General features: G+C 38.3%; 1 protein-coding gene across 6 annotated transcripts in view; it reads left to right on the forward strand.

Annotated features, from left to right (window-relative positions):
* Nucleotides 1–17,427, forward strand: part of LOC124794640 (mesoderm induction early response protein 1) — a 189,579-nt gene that overhangs the window by 56,938 nt on the left and 115,214 nt on the right. For 4 of the 6 annotated variants that reach the window (XM_047258152.1, XM_047258154.1, XM_047258155.1 and 1 more), the window contains one exon: nt 10,043–10,139. The exons of the other annotated variants lie outside the window; for them this stretch is intronic. In XM_047258152.1, the coding sequence (XP_047114108.1) occupies nt 10,101–10,139 (39 nt within the window). In that variant the 5' untranslated portion in view covers nt 10,043–10,100. Of the gene's footprint in view, nt 1–10,042; nt 10,140–17,427 lie in introns of those variants that run through there. 6 annotated transcript variants of the gene reach the window in all.

Here is a 17,427-nt window from a genome sequence, read left to right on the forward strand (position 1 = left end):
AAGTTCTAATAGAGCTATCTATTTATCTTTCTCATAAACTGGAGCTTGTGTCCGCCACTTCTGGGGGTTTCCGGCGACTAGAGGAAGCAATGTGGTGCTGGTGTGCAAGACTCACATGTCCCCTTCATCTTTGGACTTACTTGGAGATGCTTTGCCAATCTTCTTTTCAGGATAGTCGGCTGCGACGATCTGTCCTACTCTTCTCTGAAGATATGATGCTGTTTGGAGGAATTTTCTCTACTCTTAAAATGATTGTGTACACTCAAGATACTTTTAAATCAATCCTACTATATTTCACTTCCACAAACAGAACACCACATGACAGTTTTCACATAAATGAATCATATTTCGTAAGCCCAATGACTCGCGGTCTGTCAGAAACTGCTATGTACTTTTACATTAAATACAGTTTCAAAAATCTCTCAAGGTTCTCGCAAGTCCACCATCCACAACTCTAGAGAGTCAGTAAGTAAGTAAAAATAAGTGTCTCTTCTTTTCTCTTGCACAATTCAACTGTTCACAGTAATGACTGACGTGCTTGCTCCTAGTGCTGGTCATGTAACTTCTGTGATGAGCGTAGCAACCACTTGCTCGGGCCGAACGACCATCACTATTGCCTTATTCTCCTAATACACAACCATCCTGCACACTTGTACTTAAAATATCGAGTGTTCGATATGGTGGAAAGCCAAGTGCCTCTAGAATTTACACCAAAATTCTCGAGGCACTACACACTGATGAGAGATTAACACATAACTTCTTTACTTATTTCTTTTTTCCAATCACTTGAAAGTGAAGCAGCTGTGGAAAACAGAAATTGACGCATCTGTATTTTGCAAACCACTGTGAACTGCACGGCAGAGGGTATGTCTCAATGTACCTGTTACAAGGGTTTCTTTCTGTTCCGTTCACATATTGAGTGTGGGTAGAATGATCATTTAAATGCCTGTGTGTGCTGTAATTAATCTAATCTTGTCTTCATGGTCCCTGGGTGAGAGGAAAGTAGGGGGTTGTAGTATATTCCAAGAATCATAATGTAAAGCTAGTGCTTGAAACTTTTTAAGTAGGATTTCTACGGATAATTAATGTCTATCTTCAAGAGTCTGGCAGTTCAGTATCTCTGCGACACTCTCCCACCGGTCAAACAAACTTGTGACCATTTATGACCGGGTGAGGTGGCGCAGTGCTTAGCACAATTCGGCAGGACAACGGTTCAAATCCACGTACGGCCATCTTAATTTAGGTTTTCCATGATTTCCCTTAATCGCTTCAGGCAAATGCTGGGATGGTTCCTTTGAAAGGGCACGGCCTATTTACTTCTCCATCCTTTCCTAATCTAATGGACCAGTGACCTCGCTATTTGGCCCCCTCCCCAAAATCGACCAACCAACCATTCGTGTATACCTTCAGTATCACCTTGTTGTCCTATTTGTTACTTGAGCAATATTCCAGAATGGATTATAAGAGTGATTTGTAAGCAGTCTCCTTTATAAAATGATGGCATTTTCAGTATTCTGCCAATGAACCAAAGTCTGCCACCTGCTTTACCCATGATTGACCCAATGTGATCATTCCATTTCATACCTTTAGAAAGTGTTACTCTCAGGTATTTGTAGGAGTTGGCCAATTTCAATTGTGACTCTTTGATATTGTAGTCATAGGATACTAAATGCATAATTTTACATTTCTGAACATTTAATGCAAGTTGTCAGTCTTTGCACCACTTTGAAATTATCAAGATCAACTGAATATTTATGCAGTTTCTTTCAGACAGTACTTCACTGTATTAGAACTGCTTCATCTGCAAAAAGTTTGAGATTACTGATAATATTGACTGTAAGGTCATTAATGTACAACATGAACGCAAGGACCCCAACTCATTTCCCAGCGGCACCCGAAGTTACTTATACATCTGATGATGACTTTATATCTGAGATAACAACCAGTCACATACTTTACTTGATACCCCAAATGATTGTACTTTAGACAATAAGGTAAATGTGGTGCTGAGTCAAACCCATTTCGGAAGGGACTTAATCCAAAGCTTTCAGTATGTCATGTGAGAAATGTGCAAGTTGTGTTTTGTGTGATCAATATTTTCAGAATCCGTGCTGGTTGGCATGGAGTAGGTCATTCTGTTTGAGATACATCATTATGTTTGTGCTCAGAATGTGTTATAAGATTCTACAACAAATTGATATCAAGAATATGGGATGGTAGTTCTGTGGATCACTTCTATATCTACATTTACATCTGTACTCTGCAAACAACTGTGAGGTACATGACAGATGGTACATCGCATTGTACCAGTTATTAGGATTTCTTCCTGCTCCATTCACGTATGGAGTGCAGGAAGAATGATTGTTTGAATACCTCTGTGCTTGCAGAAGTTAATTTAATCTTCTACTACCCTTCTTGTAAAAGGGAGTGACGTGTACTTTCTTCCAAATACTGGGCACAGCTTTTCATTCAAAGGATCAATGACAGGATATAATTACAAGAGGGGCTAACTCAGGAGGAAATTCAGTATAGAATCATATAGGGATTCCATCGGGCCCAGGAGCTTAATTCAGTTTTAACTAATTTCAACTGTTTCTCAACACTACTGATGCTGACACTTATTTAATTCATCTTTTCAGTGGTACAAGGATTAAATTGGGGCAGGTCACCTGGATTTTTCTTTGTAAAGGAATATTTAAAAGCAAAGTTGAGCATTTTAGCGTTTGGTTTGCTACTCTTGGTTTCAGTTCTTATCTCTCTCACAAGTGACTGGATATACTAACTTTGGCGCAGTTAACAGCCGTTCCATATACCAGAATTTCTTTGAATGTTATGAAAGGTCATTTGACAGTATTCTGCTACAGCAGTCATTCAGCATCTTGCTATGTATAACGCTATGTTTTGTTTTACACCCATTATGCAGTAGTCTCTGGTTCATCAGAAGTTTCTTCACAGTAACTGTATACCATGGAGGGTCCTTTCCATTATGAACTGTTCTGCTTACCAAATTCATGGTCATCTATTCTTTTAAAGTTGAGCCATAGTTCCTCTGCATGCTCCTGTCCTGTGCTGAAAGTTTCAAGTTTCTCATTAAAATTTGACACTACTGCTTTCGTTTGTAGTTTACTGAAAATATATATGAGGTGTGATTAAAATAGTAATGTGGTCTCTATACATCCAACATTCAAGTTTGGCACACATGTTCCTGATGTATGTTTGCATTTTTAGCTGTTTTGAGTACTTAGTTTGTGGTCGACAGTTAGAAAGTCTATATATTATGTTTTTGAGTGTTTGATGAATTTTTTCTTTCCAAAAAGATGACTCAAAGAATTTGCATTAAATTTTGCTTGAAAAATGGAATAGAGTGCAGCACTGCATCGAAATGTTGACTGTGGCTCTTTGCAAATCTACTATAAGCATGACAAGAGCTTGTGAGTGGTATAAACATTTCAAAGAGGGTCGAGAAGATGTTGAAGACAATGACTACCTGGGCACCCTAGCGCATCAATTACTGACGATAATATGGGAGAAGTAAAGAAAATTGTTTTGGAAAATTGCCGAATTACCATCAAGGAGGTTGCTGATTATATCAACATACTCTTTGGCACATGACAAGCATTTATTTATTTATTTATTTATTTATTTATTTTCAGATTCCTTAGGCATGAAACGTGTAGCAGCGACATTTGTTTTGAAATTGCTGGATTTCGACCAAAAATGTTGTGTGGACATCGTTCAGGAATTGCTAAATGAAGTCAACAATCCAGAATTCCCAAAGAAAGCTATAAAATGTGATGAAACATCACACCCATCATTAACAAAACTAATTTTACCATTTTATTGTTGGATGATTCAAGTTTCCACCAAAGTTACTTTATGATCATGGAACACACATACAAGAAAGTTCTCTAAGTTTTTGATTAAGCTATGAGGTGGGTCAGAAGGAGTGACGGAAGGATCTAATTACCGTTTCAGGCCCAACCCTGATACTGAGACTTGCCCAAACAATCTTGCATGCAACTTCAATTTCTATCACAATGGATTTTAGTTTCTTGTGTACTGTGACAAGTACAACACCTTCATTTCCCATTAGCCTATCCTTTTAATAAACAGTTAAAGTTTCCCCAAAAATCTCATTGCCATCATTTTCAGCTTTCAACCCGCTGTCTGTGCGTAGTATTATATGAGCTTCACTGCTTTTAAGAGCACTTCAAACTCTGGCACTTTGTTGCGAATTTTTCAGCAGTTAACTACTAGGATTTTAATAATTTTGTCAATGGGGGCACTCTTTTGGACCTTACACTTATACTTCTAAATCTCTTGCAACTATTGTTATCTGGACTGAATGGATAGTCACCCAATCGAAAAAAAACCTTGCATGCTATGTCGTGCAAACCTGGGCTTTTTGGGGGGACCCTACAGTTCTCAATTATGTGGTGCATGTTCATGAAGTAACACCCTAACTTATCATAGAACCATCAAAGTCTCTGTCCTCTTGACTCAGAACCAGGGGCCATGATCAGTTTTGGGACAATGCTGCAAATTGTGAGCTTCATTGAAACCCGGTGCACCAGGTTGGTCTTCTCAACTTTCTCTGTCAGCCACTGGAATGATCCAAGTTTGCCCAGACAACTAGCATCATTTTTTCCCAGCATGCAGCAGAGTCTACATTTGGGTTGCATACTGTTCCCTCAGTGTTGCTGGAATAGCCCGTTCAACATGTTGAGTGGTGCTTCCAGGCATACACTTTAAGAGATTCAAATATTCCACGGTTAAAATTGCGTCATTGCAGAATTTGAATTAATATTTTAGTAGTCATAAATTTTAACTTGAGAGTCCAACAATTAGTTCAGTGTATTTCTTTCAGCCTTTACAACAGTTGTTTCAGTTTGTCTTCTTTTACCTCCATACCAACTTGATTCTAATTTTCCCCAAAGCAGCATTGCACAGTGTCCTGCCCTCAAGTCACCATGTGTAAGGGGCTAAAAACTAGGATACTTTACATGAGTGATTTGCATAAAACTAGAGTAAATTATATATTGTGCATTTCATAATATGTAAACTGCTTACTGCAGAATGTAACAAGTTTACTTTTACGAATTTTTAAAGAGAGGCAAAAAACTGCTTCATACAAAAACTCTAAAACAAAATTATTCTATGTTTTGTATTGAAGCTGTCAAGCAGCCTCCATGTATTTGATATCCACCACTTTTATTTGTATATAAAGACAAGGATACTTGCTTCTTACCGAGCGGGGTGGCGCAGTGGTTAGACACTGGACTCGCATTCGGGAGGGCGACGGTTCAATCCTACGTCCGGCCATCCTGATTTAGGTTTTCCGTGATTTCCCTAAATCGCTCCAGGCAAATGCCGGGATGGTTCCTCTGAAAGGGCACGGCCGACATCCTTCCCTAATCCGATGAGACCGATGACCACGCTGTCTGGTCTCCTTCCCCAAAACCAACCAACCAACCAACTTGCTTCTTATACTTTTTAATTTACCAGACCAGTATCTAGCATATGCTCATCAGCAACAGTCTCATATTTCACGGCCAAGCCTCCATAGAAGTTCTTGCAGATATTCTGTTAACTTTACAGCATATTCTCGTGTTAGTATAAATGAGAGTATGCTAGAAACCATATGAAATTAATAGAATATCTGCAAAAGGCTTCCACAGAGGCTTAAAAGTAAAATATAAGACCATTGATGATGAGCATGTGCTCGATATTGGGTTGGTAAATTAAAAGATATATAAAAAGTGAGCAGCCCTGCAAATAAAATCCTATAATCAAAATTATTCTTCATTTTTCTAAAATATATGGGTGTATTATGCTTTTTATTGTGTAGATTTTATCCAATTTTGTGTTACCAGTAGCTTACAAACACTTCTTTTCCAACTGGTTATGTCCCCTATTTGCAGTAAATCATATGGAATAAAAATTAAAAGTCTTGTATTTTGAAGGTACAGATTTATTTTACATATTTTCCTCAAACTAAATACATTTTAAACATTAATCCATCAACACAAGTTCATGGACTTAAACATTCTCTTCAGTTTCGTCTCTCTTTTTTGGTGGATATATCAAAATTTCATTCCAAAATTGCATATTTTCTTCTGGAATGTAAATTAAACTTTTTTAAATATGATCCATTTTTAAGATATTTGTGGGTAGCTTGGCTTTGTAGGCAGTTCCTTCAGAACTTCTAAATTCATCTGAGTATTCTTTATGTAAAAGCTATAAGCTTCCATGCTCATTGATGTTTATCTCACATTGATCTATCTGTGGTGTATCTTTGCTGAAACTATATTCATGATGCTTTGATGAGTTAAAAGAAATCATTTGCTTCTTTCGAACACCTTTTCCATAAGAATAATTACTAGGGCAGTTGTTAATTTTTCCCACCAAGTATTGTAATCTGTGAAGTCTTTTGTTTTCATGAGAACAACACTAAATTTGTCTTTCTTCTGCAAAGAATCCAGTATGAGGTTTGTCACAATAATAACAGTTTAACATTGTTCCTGTTTTCTCTACCTTCTCTTGTGCAGTAAGCAGTGAATTATACCTGTTATTGACTGTGCACAAGTTCCGCACTGCAGTAAATGATGCAATACCCACTTGGATATCAGTGATGGAATAAATGAATTTTGAAAGTTTTGGACATGTTTCCTTCCAATAGTTTGCAGTTCATATATGAATGACCAAGTGGATAATGTCGGGAGCTCCAGGAGGCTGTTCATGGCAGATGCTGTTGTATACAAAGAAGTCACAATGCTAGAAAATTATAGCAGACAGCTGGATGATCTGTAGAGGATCTTTACCCTTGGTGTAAATAAATTTAATGTATTGTGCATAAATGGTGGAAGACCTGTTATTGTATGATTCCACAGTTGCCGAACGATCACTGGAAGCAGTCACATCCATTAGATATCTGAGAGTGTGCTGCACAGTAGTTTATAGTGGAATGACTGCATAAAGCTTTTATAGTGGAATGACTGCATAAAGCTAATTACAAGAAAAACAGGTAGCAGACTGATATACGTTGGAAGTATGCTTATGGAATATAGGCCATCAATGAAGGTGGTAAGTTGCAGAACATGCGTTCAATTGATACTTGAATGTTGCTTGTCAATATGAGGCCCATACTAGATAGAATTGATAGAAAAGTAGAGAACATTCAAAAAAGAGCAGTGCATTTTGTCACAGGTTTGTTTAGTAAGTGCAGAAGCATCATAGAGATGCTCATCTAGCTCTGGTGGCAGACTCTACAAGAGAGGCGTGGTGCATCACAGTACAGTTTACTGTTAAAATTCCAAGAATGTATGTTCTTGGAAGAGTCAGGGAGTATGTTACTTCTACCTACATATGTTTTGCAAAAAGACTGAAAAGGTTAGAGAAGTGAGTTAATATGGGGGTTTACAAATAACCTTTTTTCCCACGCTCCATTCATGAGTGGAATAGAAAAGGGGAAGTAACGGTTGTGCAGAGAGTATCCGTACCACACGTCATATGGTGGCTTGCGGAGTGTAGAGGCTGACGTTGTTACTAGGCAATTTTACCTTACAATGGAGACTGCTTTGTTGTGATTCTGTTCATGGTAGTTGTTTTAAGTATGCGGTACAACCTGTTTTGAAGTTGAAACACTGTTTTCAAAATGAGTTAACACTGAAGTGTGGTTACTGTGAATCAGTACCTTCACATTATGTATTTTGCAATATTTTGTAGGCTTCTCTTATGGATTTCTCCAAAGTGATTTTGAAACCATACACTGGTACTCTCAAACAAATGTCATGTACTTTAAATGACTAAGTCGTCTAAAATGTTGTGTTATGGCTGTTTTTTTGTTGTGTTTGTGCATCTGTTTCATTTGTCTTGTGAACTATGTAGACGCATTATCCTCATAAAATCTTATTTCTCTTCAGTATGTAGTGAAAACCCAAATAAACACTCTTGAATCTGACATTGTGTTGTTAGGAAATCGTGTGCCATTTTCTCTGTAAACAACAACATTTCTGTTACAAAAATTTCTGTGACAGCTTACCTAGCGTTTGTAAATATGTGTGACATGCTTAAGTGATACAGTAGAATTGTCCAAAAAAATTGAATACAACTCGTGTATAATGTTTTAATCTGTAATACATCTCCTAAATATTTACTATTCCTCCTGAAATATTCTGTATCTTTCTTGCAAATCACCTTAAAATTAACTGAGAGGACTAAAGAAATGTACTCTGCACTCGTATGTAATTAAGTTAGAGAAACCTGCCAAGATGAGTTGTAGCACCCCTTTAACCCTGATGACAGTGTCAGTGGGTCCTGACACAGACTGCTTGGACCCCTGACAGTGTCAGGTAGCATTCTGATCCACGTACACCCCACTTGCTGTCACAACCAACAGAGATTTTTTGGAATTTGCGCTGAGGCAGTTAACATCTTGCTGTATGGCATCTCATATGCGCTCAATATGATTGAGGTCAGATGTCTTGAGGATCCTTGTGTATGCCAAGTGGCCCTCAAACAATTCTGACATAGTTTGGGCTTGACAGAATGGTGCATGCTCTTGCTGAAAGCAACAGCTTACTTGTGGGATACTGTATGCATCCAATTGGACAGTTATCTTGTAACATCCTTTTTGCTGGTGACAGACAATGGCAAATCCAGGGCTCAAGTCATCTCTTGCAATCATCCTGCACACAATAATATATTCAAGATTTGCCTGAATGTTGCCCTGCGAGCTCATGTAGTGCATTACTTCAATGTACTGAAACCCTGCCGTTGTTAATATCCTGTAACAAGTACAATATCACTGTCAGCCCAGACTACGTTTTCTATGCGTTGAGCATCCATTGGTGCCATTCCAGTGCTGGGCAATGTGCTTTAAATGGAGATGCAGGAGTGTGAGCAGTGATATTTTATTTCATATAGTTGTATGGCTGCACACCAGTTATGTTGTCCATTTTTGAACTGGCCCATCTATCCATAGTAAACATCCACTGTTACTGACAGCAGCGGTGACTTCTTGTGATCAACTCACTGTGGCCCATACCAGTGGCTCAGGAGATGGTGGTTTACCCCTAATTGAAATACTTTACACCCTCAACACAGTGGTACAGAAAAAACAGAGTGTGTCCATGAGCACCTGTGACCTGGCTGCAGTCGGATAGACTGGTATCACACATCTTGCGCAGGTTGCACAAAACTGTTGTGCTCATGTATCCCTGTCATGTGACATGCTGAGCCATTGCATTCACAGTGGGGACAAGAATTTTCTCTCTTCAGCACAGCTGCTGTTTGTAATTCAATTGCTCATGATTATGTATCACAGTTGCTTTAGTCTTTTAATGAGAAAAATTTTTTGTTTGTATTTTATGAGATGACTTCAGCTCTTCTTTTAATTAAATTGTCCCATGTAACAATGTGTCATGTTTTTAAGACAACATAACCGGATTCTTCTTTTATGTCTTTGGCCTAATGAGAAAAAGTTCTGTTAACCTGTTTAGGTACCTCATTGTGTTTGGCTACATAACAGAAAGCAAGTTTCCCAGTGTAATATCTGCATTTATCAAATGTAATTTCTGAGAAGAAATATGCAAAGCTCATTGGGAAAGAATCAACTGCCTGTCACTTTATATGTTTCTTTCGTTCTTTGAAGTTAAAAAATGGCTGCTATACAAAAAAATAAAACAAGCAGTAGACCGGCAAAAATAATAATGAGTGAATACCTACTCTGAAATCTTAACAACAAAACCACAGTTTTACAAGATAGTGAAAAAGTCATTCAGGTCATGATGTCAATTTGAAGTGTATTGTGTTGAGGTTATTTGTGGTGTAACCATTTGCCAGAATTTATTTTGTTATGACAATTTGCAGAAGTTGTGTACAGTTGTAAAACATCCAGAAAGCATCGTGCACAAGGCATAGTAAAGCAGGTGTTGTTTTTTCTTGTTGTAGTTGTAGTATTCTTTTAATACAAAAAAAAGATTAAATAGGCTTCTTTCTGTCGACATTATAAAGCTTTGAGATGGATGACATTTCTTTGTAGGTGTAAGCAGTTAGGAGACTGCAGAACAGTGTAATGAACTTTCATAGAAGTTTATAAAATGGAAGTATTTGAAACAAGTTGCATTCAGAACCAGATGGTAAGCATTAAATTGTGTGTTTTTACTTCTTAGGTCTTCACACATAAGGCATGCAGTTGGCACGTGTGTTAAATGCTATGCATGTAAAATTGGCACTGAGTGTGCTATCATGTCAGCCCCTGCTCATCTCCTACTCTCAATTCATTTATTCAGTTGACAGGCAAATCTGTGTAAGGCATGGATGGTTGATGTTAGATTGTAATTGTATTGCTAGTTGAATTTGCCCGTAAACATTATCTTCATAAAATTCTCACATTTTTTAAATATTGACATAAAAGCACAGATGCATAGTTTTACAGTTTCATATGAGAGTAAACAACTGTTATTTTCGTGACAATATTTTGTTGTGGAACTTGGCTAGATTTACTGTTTTGCATTCAGTATGTTTAGAAGTTTGCTTGATATGTCTCTATTCATAGTTATTTTTGTCTATCATAAGGCTGATAAGTTTTAGACAACTTAAAATTGTGTTACTTATCACATAGGTGAGTAAAGCATGTCCGGAGGTGTATCAATTCAATCCTAAAATGTTCTACTGTGTGTACCAGTGGGCAATTTTTCTGTTTGCAAAGTAATCGCCCAAAGTTGAAGTGTCTGAACAACCATTATCAGATGTTCACATATATTTATTTATGCAACACTAATTCTTTGTGCTCTGTTATCAACAAGTCCTTGCCTAAAGAGACATTATATACCTAATTGTTTAAAAATGCTCATCTCAGTTACCCTATCTACCAGACAACGAGATGACTTTGTGACTAATCAAATTTACAAACTGTGTTTTCATATAATAAAGTTAACTCTTTTGTAAACAGTCGTGGAGTTTTCTTAGACATGGAGTTTTCTTAGACAGAGTATATGACACTGATATGCAAATAGTCACCAAAAACAACAGGAAACTGCTGAGGTAGTGTTGTTCTGCATCCTAAGGTAAGCTGCATCATCATCATCATCATTGTCATACGCCATCTTGTTCTTGCTTTGAATTCCGTGACACATGCTGTTGGAAAATTCCTCTTTTATATCCAGCAGCTTTATTCGAATAATTTCTCAAATGGTTAGAAGCCTTAATTGAGTTTCTCTAGCACATTGTAAACAACCTGCTGCTCCAATTCTTGAAACCTTCCTCTATTTCGTCCCCATAAAATTTAGCATGAAAACATTCGCTTCTGTGGCATCAAATTTATTTCCTATGGCACAGTAGTTAGTTGCCTCTACATCATGAGTAACCAGTAACTTAAAATTAGTTTTGTACTGTCTGTGTGAATCAGTTGTGACTTCAAACTCGTAGATCAACATTTCTTGACAGAGTCACAGCTGTGATTTGCATCATTATCGGTCGCTATAATTTACTTTTCGTACATCATCAAGCAAACAGAATAACAACAGTATGTTATCCTCTTGGGTCCTTATTGCTGAATTGGCAGAAATAGTGCCAACAGTTCACTTCATCATCTGTTGCCAACCTTGAAGATAAACAGTGCTGAAAAGTGGTAGCTGCTCTTGTATGTGCACTATTGTATCTATGTTACAATTTGTGTCCTGTGTAAATGTATAAAATTTCTGAGTGTTTGTCCATTTGTCAAGCCAGTTCAGTTCTGACTATATTTTGATTCAGGCAAACTTCCGTTTAAATGTGGTAAATGTTCACAAGAAGAAAGGTACATATGATGCATTCCCATGGTTGGGAGCACAGTGAAATTTGCTACCCATTCATCACTACCCTCCCCACTTTTGACCATACTGGTGCTCCACTGCATCTCATTCCACCCTTCTAAAACAGTCGAATTAAATCCACACGTGACCTCAACTACCAATGCTTCATCTGCAAATGTAAGGTGACTCATGGATTAAGCTATTACAAGGTGTAAATATGTTGACCTCAGCAAGCAAAGCTTTACCTGCGAATGTAAGAAGATACTATTTTTCAAATGACAAATTTGGGGGAAAAAAGCCCTCATCTTATAGTTGGGTAAATACAGTACTATACGCAACAATATGGATGTCTGTACTGATTTAGCACTGAGTCATTACTCAGTTGTCTCCAAGATCAGTACCATTACTGCTACTTTGAACTTTGTTTTTATACACGTTGATGTATGTTTGTGGGTGATGGGTTGCAATGTTTGTTGCTGTAAAACTGTTCTGGATATTTTTGTATCAATGTGACAGCTTTCTATTAACATTCAAATTTTCACTGCATCTTTAATACTTTTTCTACGCACAGCTTTAAACGTATTTATATTCATTTAAGTTTCCGTTCAGAGGCTGCAGCGGTTGCTCAGTTATGTCTGGCATGTGCTTCTCCCAGCGTACTGTATTTTCTAATGCTGGCCATCTCTCACTACAACAGTTCGGATTCCATGCTTGTCTGCTAATTAGCAAGGCACCATTGTCGGCAGCTCATCCCATATGCAGCTTTGTATAACACACTAGGTTACACTGAAGATGACTTATCTCAATGCAAATGCTTTAATAAAATGGCCTGTGAAGAAAATGTGGTCCCTGATGGAAATGTCTGTCCTCAACAGTTGAAAAGCATGCATCTAGTACCGTTCCGACTATGGTTCAGTCTAAATTTCATACTTGAAGATGCAGTGCACAACATAGGCATCCGATCTGACCAAAGAGTGTTACAGAACAAGCCCTACCCATGGCCCCTGTGTTAGAGCTAGTGAGTCACCACTTTACTTCAACCCTTAATTATGCAACATGCCATTAAAGTTATGTTGGTCAAAACATCTCCAGTGTCCATCATTATTGCGCAATCTCCAGCAGAGCAACTATTCACGAACCAGTCACTCAGGCAAAATAGCTTCTGGTTCAGAACAATATAGTAGATATCAAGGTTCTCTTAGAGTGTTGGAGTAAACAGTTACCTTAACTGATTGAGATACCCCAGATACATTTTGAATTACTTGTTTGCAGTTGGTTGAATATGTCAGATTTTATCTATCAACATACATTCCTTTGCATTTTAAATGAACACTTAAATGACACAGTACTTTACACACAAGAAAATCAATGTATTTGACTGCTCCATTGTTTGTACAGCAACCTCATAAAGACTCATCTATCAGAATTCAGCATCGATATTCAGTTCTAATAGTTCCCAAGTAAGTGAATTGAAATGACTCCTCGAATGCCCTGCAGAGCGTCAAGAGAATGTACCCAACAGAGAATCTCGTCCAGAACATTCAGGATGCCATGTTTTCTTTACAGAAGCAGGCTACGTCTATATATATACTCTGCAAACCACTGTGAAATATACGGCAGACAATACATCCTATTGTGTCAATTATTATGGCTTCCACCCATTCCATTTACCATTTACATATGGGGCACAGGAAGAATAACTGTATAAATGCCTCTGTGTGTGCAGTAATTAATCTAATCTTGTCCTCACAATCCTTAAGGGAGCAATATGTAAGAGGCTGTTGTAAGTAGGCTTTCTCAGGATAGTTTCCATCTATCTTCAAGTGTTTGCCAGTTCAGTTTCTTTGCATCTCTGTGACAGACGCCCATGGGTCAATGAAACCTGTGACAATTAGTACTATATTTTTATACATAAATTTAGTATCCCATTAGCCCTATGTGGTACAGCTACCACTAACCCTATGTGATACAGTTCCCAAATACTTAAGCAATATTCTAGGATGGGTTGCCCAAGTGATTTGTAATCAATCTCTTTTGGATACTGATTGGATTTTCCTAATATTCTACCATGAAACCAAAGTCTGCCACCTGCCTTACCCACAACTGAGCCTATGTGATGGTTTCATTTCACATGTCTGCAAAGTGGTCCAACCAGGTGTTTGTATGAGTTAACGGTTTCTAATTATTTACCAGTTGGTACTGTAGTAAAAGGATCCTATTTTTTTTTCGTTTTATGAAGTGCACAGTTTTACATTTTCGAACATTTTTAAGTTACTAATCTTTGCTCTACTTAGAAGTCTTGTTGAGATCTGACTGATACTTACACAGCTATTTTCATACAATATTTCATTGTAGATGCCTGCATCATCTGCAGAAAGTTTGAAGTTACCATTAATAAAGTCTGCAAGTTCAATAATATATAACATGAACAGCAAGAGCCCAACACACACCCCTGGGGCATACCCGAACTTACTTCCACATCTGTTGATAATTCTCCATCTGAGATAACATGCTGCTTCCTCTTCACCAAAAAAATCCTTGATTCAATCACATATTTTGCTTGATACCCCATTTGATCTTACTTATCATAATAAACAAGAATGTAGTACTGAGTCAAATGGTTCTTGAAAATACAGAAATACTACACCTGCCTGACTGCCTTGATCTATGGCTTTCAAGATGTTGTGTGAGGAAGGTGCGAGTTAAGTTTCTCATGATTGATGTTTTGGAATCTGCAGTGGTTGACGTAGATGATGTCGTTCTGCTCAAGATACCTTAATATGTTTGAGCTTGGAATATGTTTTAAGATTCTACAACAAATGGATGTCAAGGATGTTGGATGATAGTTCAGTGGACAACTGTTGCTACACTTCTTGCAGACATGTATGACCTGTTCTTTCTTCCATCAACTGGACATAGTTATTTGTTGAGGGATCTGTGGTAGATTATACTTAAAACAAGGGCTGATTAAGACACAAAATACAGTATAGAATGTGATAAGGGATTCCATTGGTCGTTGGACGATTGTTCAGGTTTAACAATTTTGTCTGTTTCTCAATATTACTGACAGTAATATCTGTATCACTCCAGTGTTGCATCGATACAAAAATTAAATTAGGGGCAGTACCCCAGGATTTTCATTTGTAAAGGAACATTAGGAAACTAAGCTACCCTAAATTTCATTCCCTGTCTTGTTCATGTATGTCTGGACACTAACTTTGGTGTCACTAATAGCCTTTACATATGACCAAAATTACTTTGTATCTTGCGAGAAAATCTTCAGTAATATTCTGCTACGGTAGTAACATAAGGCTTCATGCATTGTTGACTTGACAGCCAAACGCTTTCCATTCAGCATCTCGCTACCTTCAGTCCTGTGTTTTATTTTAATGCTTTATGCATTAATTTCCGTTTCTTTAGTGCATGGTCAGCTATTCTTCTAAACCTGAACCACAGTTTTCCTACATGCTTCTCAACAGAGCTTAATTTTTAAAGTTCCTTATTGATATACTAAACTACTTCCTCTGTATCTAGTTTGCAAAAAATGTTAATCTTTATACTGTTGTCAGTTGCTCTTTGTAATTTGGCAATCATTGTTGCCACAATTTCCTCATGGTCACTGATAACCAGTTTCAGTATGGAGATTCTCAAAGAAGTCAGCTCTGTTTGTTGCTGTTGGATCCATTTGAGCGTTTGGAGTTTATTAGCACTCAACAGCGAGGTTATCAGCGCCCTCATGCTCATTAAAACAAACAAATGTAGGTAAAGTCTATAAAATCATTGCACACGGTGAGGAAGAAGTCTACAAAATCTCAATCCCACCTACTCTCATTGAGCCACGCAATCACTCTATCTCATACACATGAAGACAACTGAGAAAGGGTGAAAAGTGCTATGCCTGGGATAATAATAGATGTTAAACCATAGAAAAAATAAAAGATAGACAAAGGGAAATGTGACTGGCTGACCTCCTACAAAAAACATGGGTGAGCCAGTCACTCTGAGAACACATTAAGAATATCTCCCAAAAATTTTAGGAAACAAGTGGGACATATCATAACACTTTAAAACTTTCACCACGTTCATGTGAACATTACCTAAAACAGAGGGCAGATACATCGGTAAACCTGCTGCCGCCTTCTGGTCAGAAGATAAAAGACAATCTAATAAAATGTGGTGCACAGTGATCTGTATGCTACAAGCACCGCACATTGGAGGGTCCTCTTAGCAGAGTAAGTAGTCTTGGGTCATAGGGCTATGCGAAAATGAATAGGGAGAACATCGTCGAGTTTGCTTGCCTGGAAGGCGGTACACCACTGCTGCATTGTAAGCTTTACAAATGGACCTTATTGTCTGTTACTTCTAGTCAGTTATCTTCTCATCGACACATGGTGCTGTACCTCAGTAGCGATATGAGAGTTCAGTGTGCCATCTCACTGCAAGCTAACCAAGGATCACGACATGTCTCCTTGGCTGCTACTTCCGCTCTTTCGTTCTCCGCAATACCCACATGCTCTGGGCCCAGCAGAAAGGCACCTCCTCTGCAGCCTTTGTAAGTGGAGAAGGGCATCCTGGATATCCTGATTACTTTCTTAGCAGGATACAAAGGTAGTGGAGACTGAAGAACACTCAGGGAGATGGCAAAGACGAGGAATCTAGCAGGCATGGCACATCTCATCTGCTCCAGCACCCTCAGGATCGTGGATAATTCGGCATCAAATACAGTGAACTCTGGAGGCAATAGAGTCTTGATGATGTGATCTGGGAAAACAACAAAGCTACCAACGTTGCCCCCCACCCACCCAGATAGTTGGTGGTGGTTCACAGCCTCGGTAAAGAGACTGGGTGCGGGGTTTGTTCAGTAAACACATGTGACCAGCTTAACCCCTCATGGTTGACGGCATCAATGATCATCCAATATGAAGACCTCACCAATCCACAAACTGTACATCCTTAGTCCAGCCATGAACACACAAGAGCCTTACAAAATTGGAGCAGATACGCAAAGTCTGCTGCCCAAAGACCAGTGGCTAAGGCAATTCATGTTATTCAGTGCCTTCAGGGCTGGCTTTCATGTCTCTCTAGTGTGGCAACCATGTCAATTTTGAGTAAAAAATGTGGCCCAGACACATGACTGATTCTTTAAACACACACACACACACACACACACACACACACACACACACACACACTTATCCACAGAGAACTGAAAATCTGTCTTTGCAGTCCACTCCTCTAACCTCCGCTCAGTAAGCTGGAAGTGATGAATCAGTGTTGTTACTGTGGAGGAGGAACAGAAAACAGCAGAATCGTCCACAAATTAGGAGCATTGTACAGGGCGTCTTATCTTACATATGATAGTGTTTACGGCTGGGCCAAAGAGGGTAACACTTAAAACACTACCATGAGGGACACTATTCTCCATCTCAAAATGACCCGACAGGATGTCACCAACATGGGACCTGAAAAACTGCTTAGACAGGAAAGTACTTAGAGTCAATATATTTCTACCATGAGGAGGCTTCCAAACAATCTGTCCTTGGTAGTTCTTACAGAAAGCAATTAATGGTTCACAGGACATCTTGCCATGCCCACCACTTGGAAAACTAATTTTCTGAATCAGTTGTCGAAT

This window comes from Schistocerca piceifrons, chromosome 4 (genome assembly GCF_021461385.2).
Source record: "Schistocerca piceifrons isolate TAMUIC-IGC-003096 chromosome 4, iqSchPice1.1, whole genome shotgun sequence".
In the NCBI taxonomy this organism is placed as follows: Eukaryota; Metazoa; Arthropoda; class Insecta; order Orthoptera; family Acrididae; genus Schistocerca; species Schistocerca piceifrons.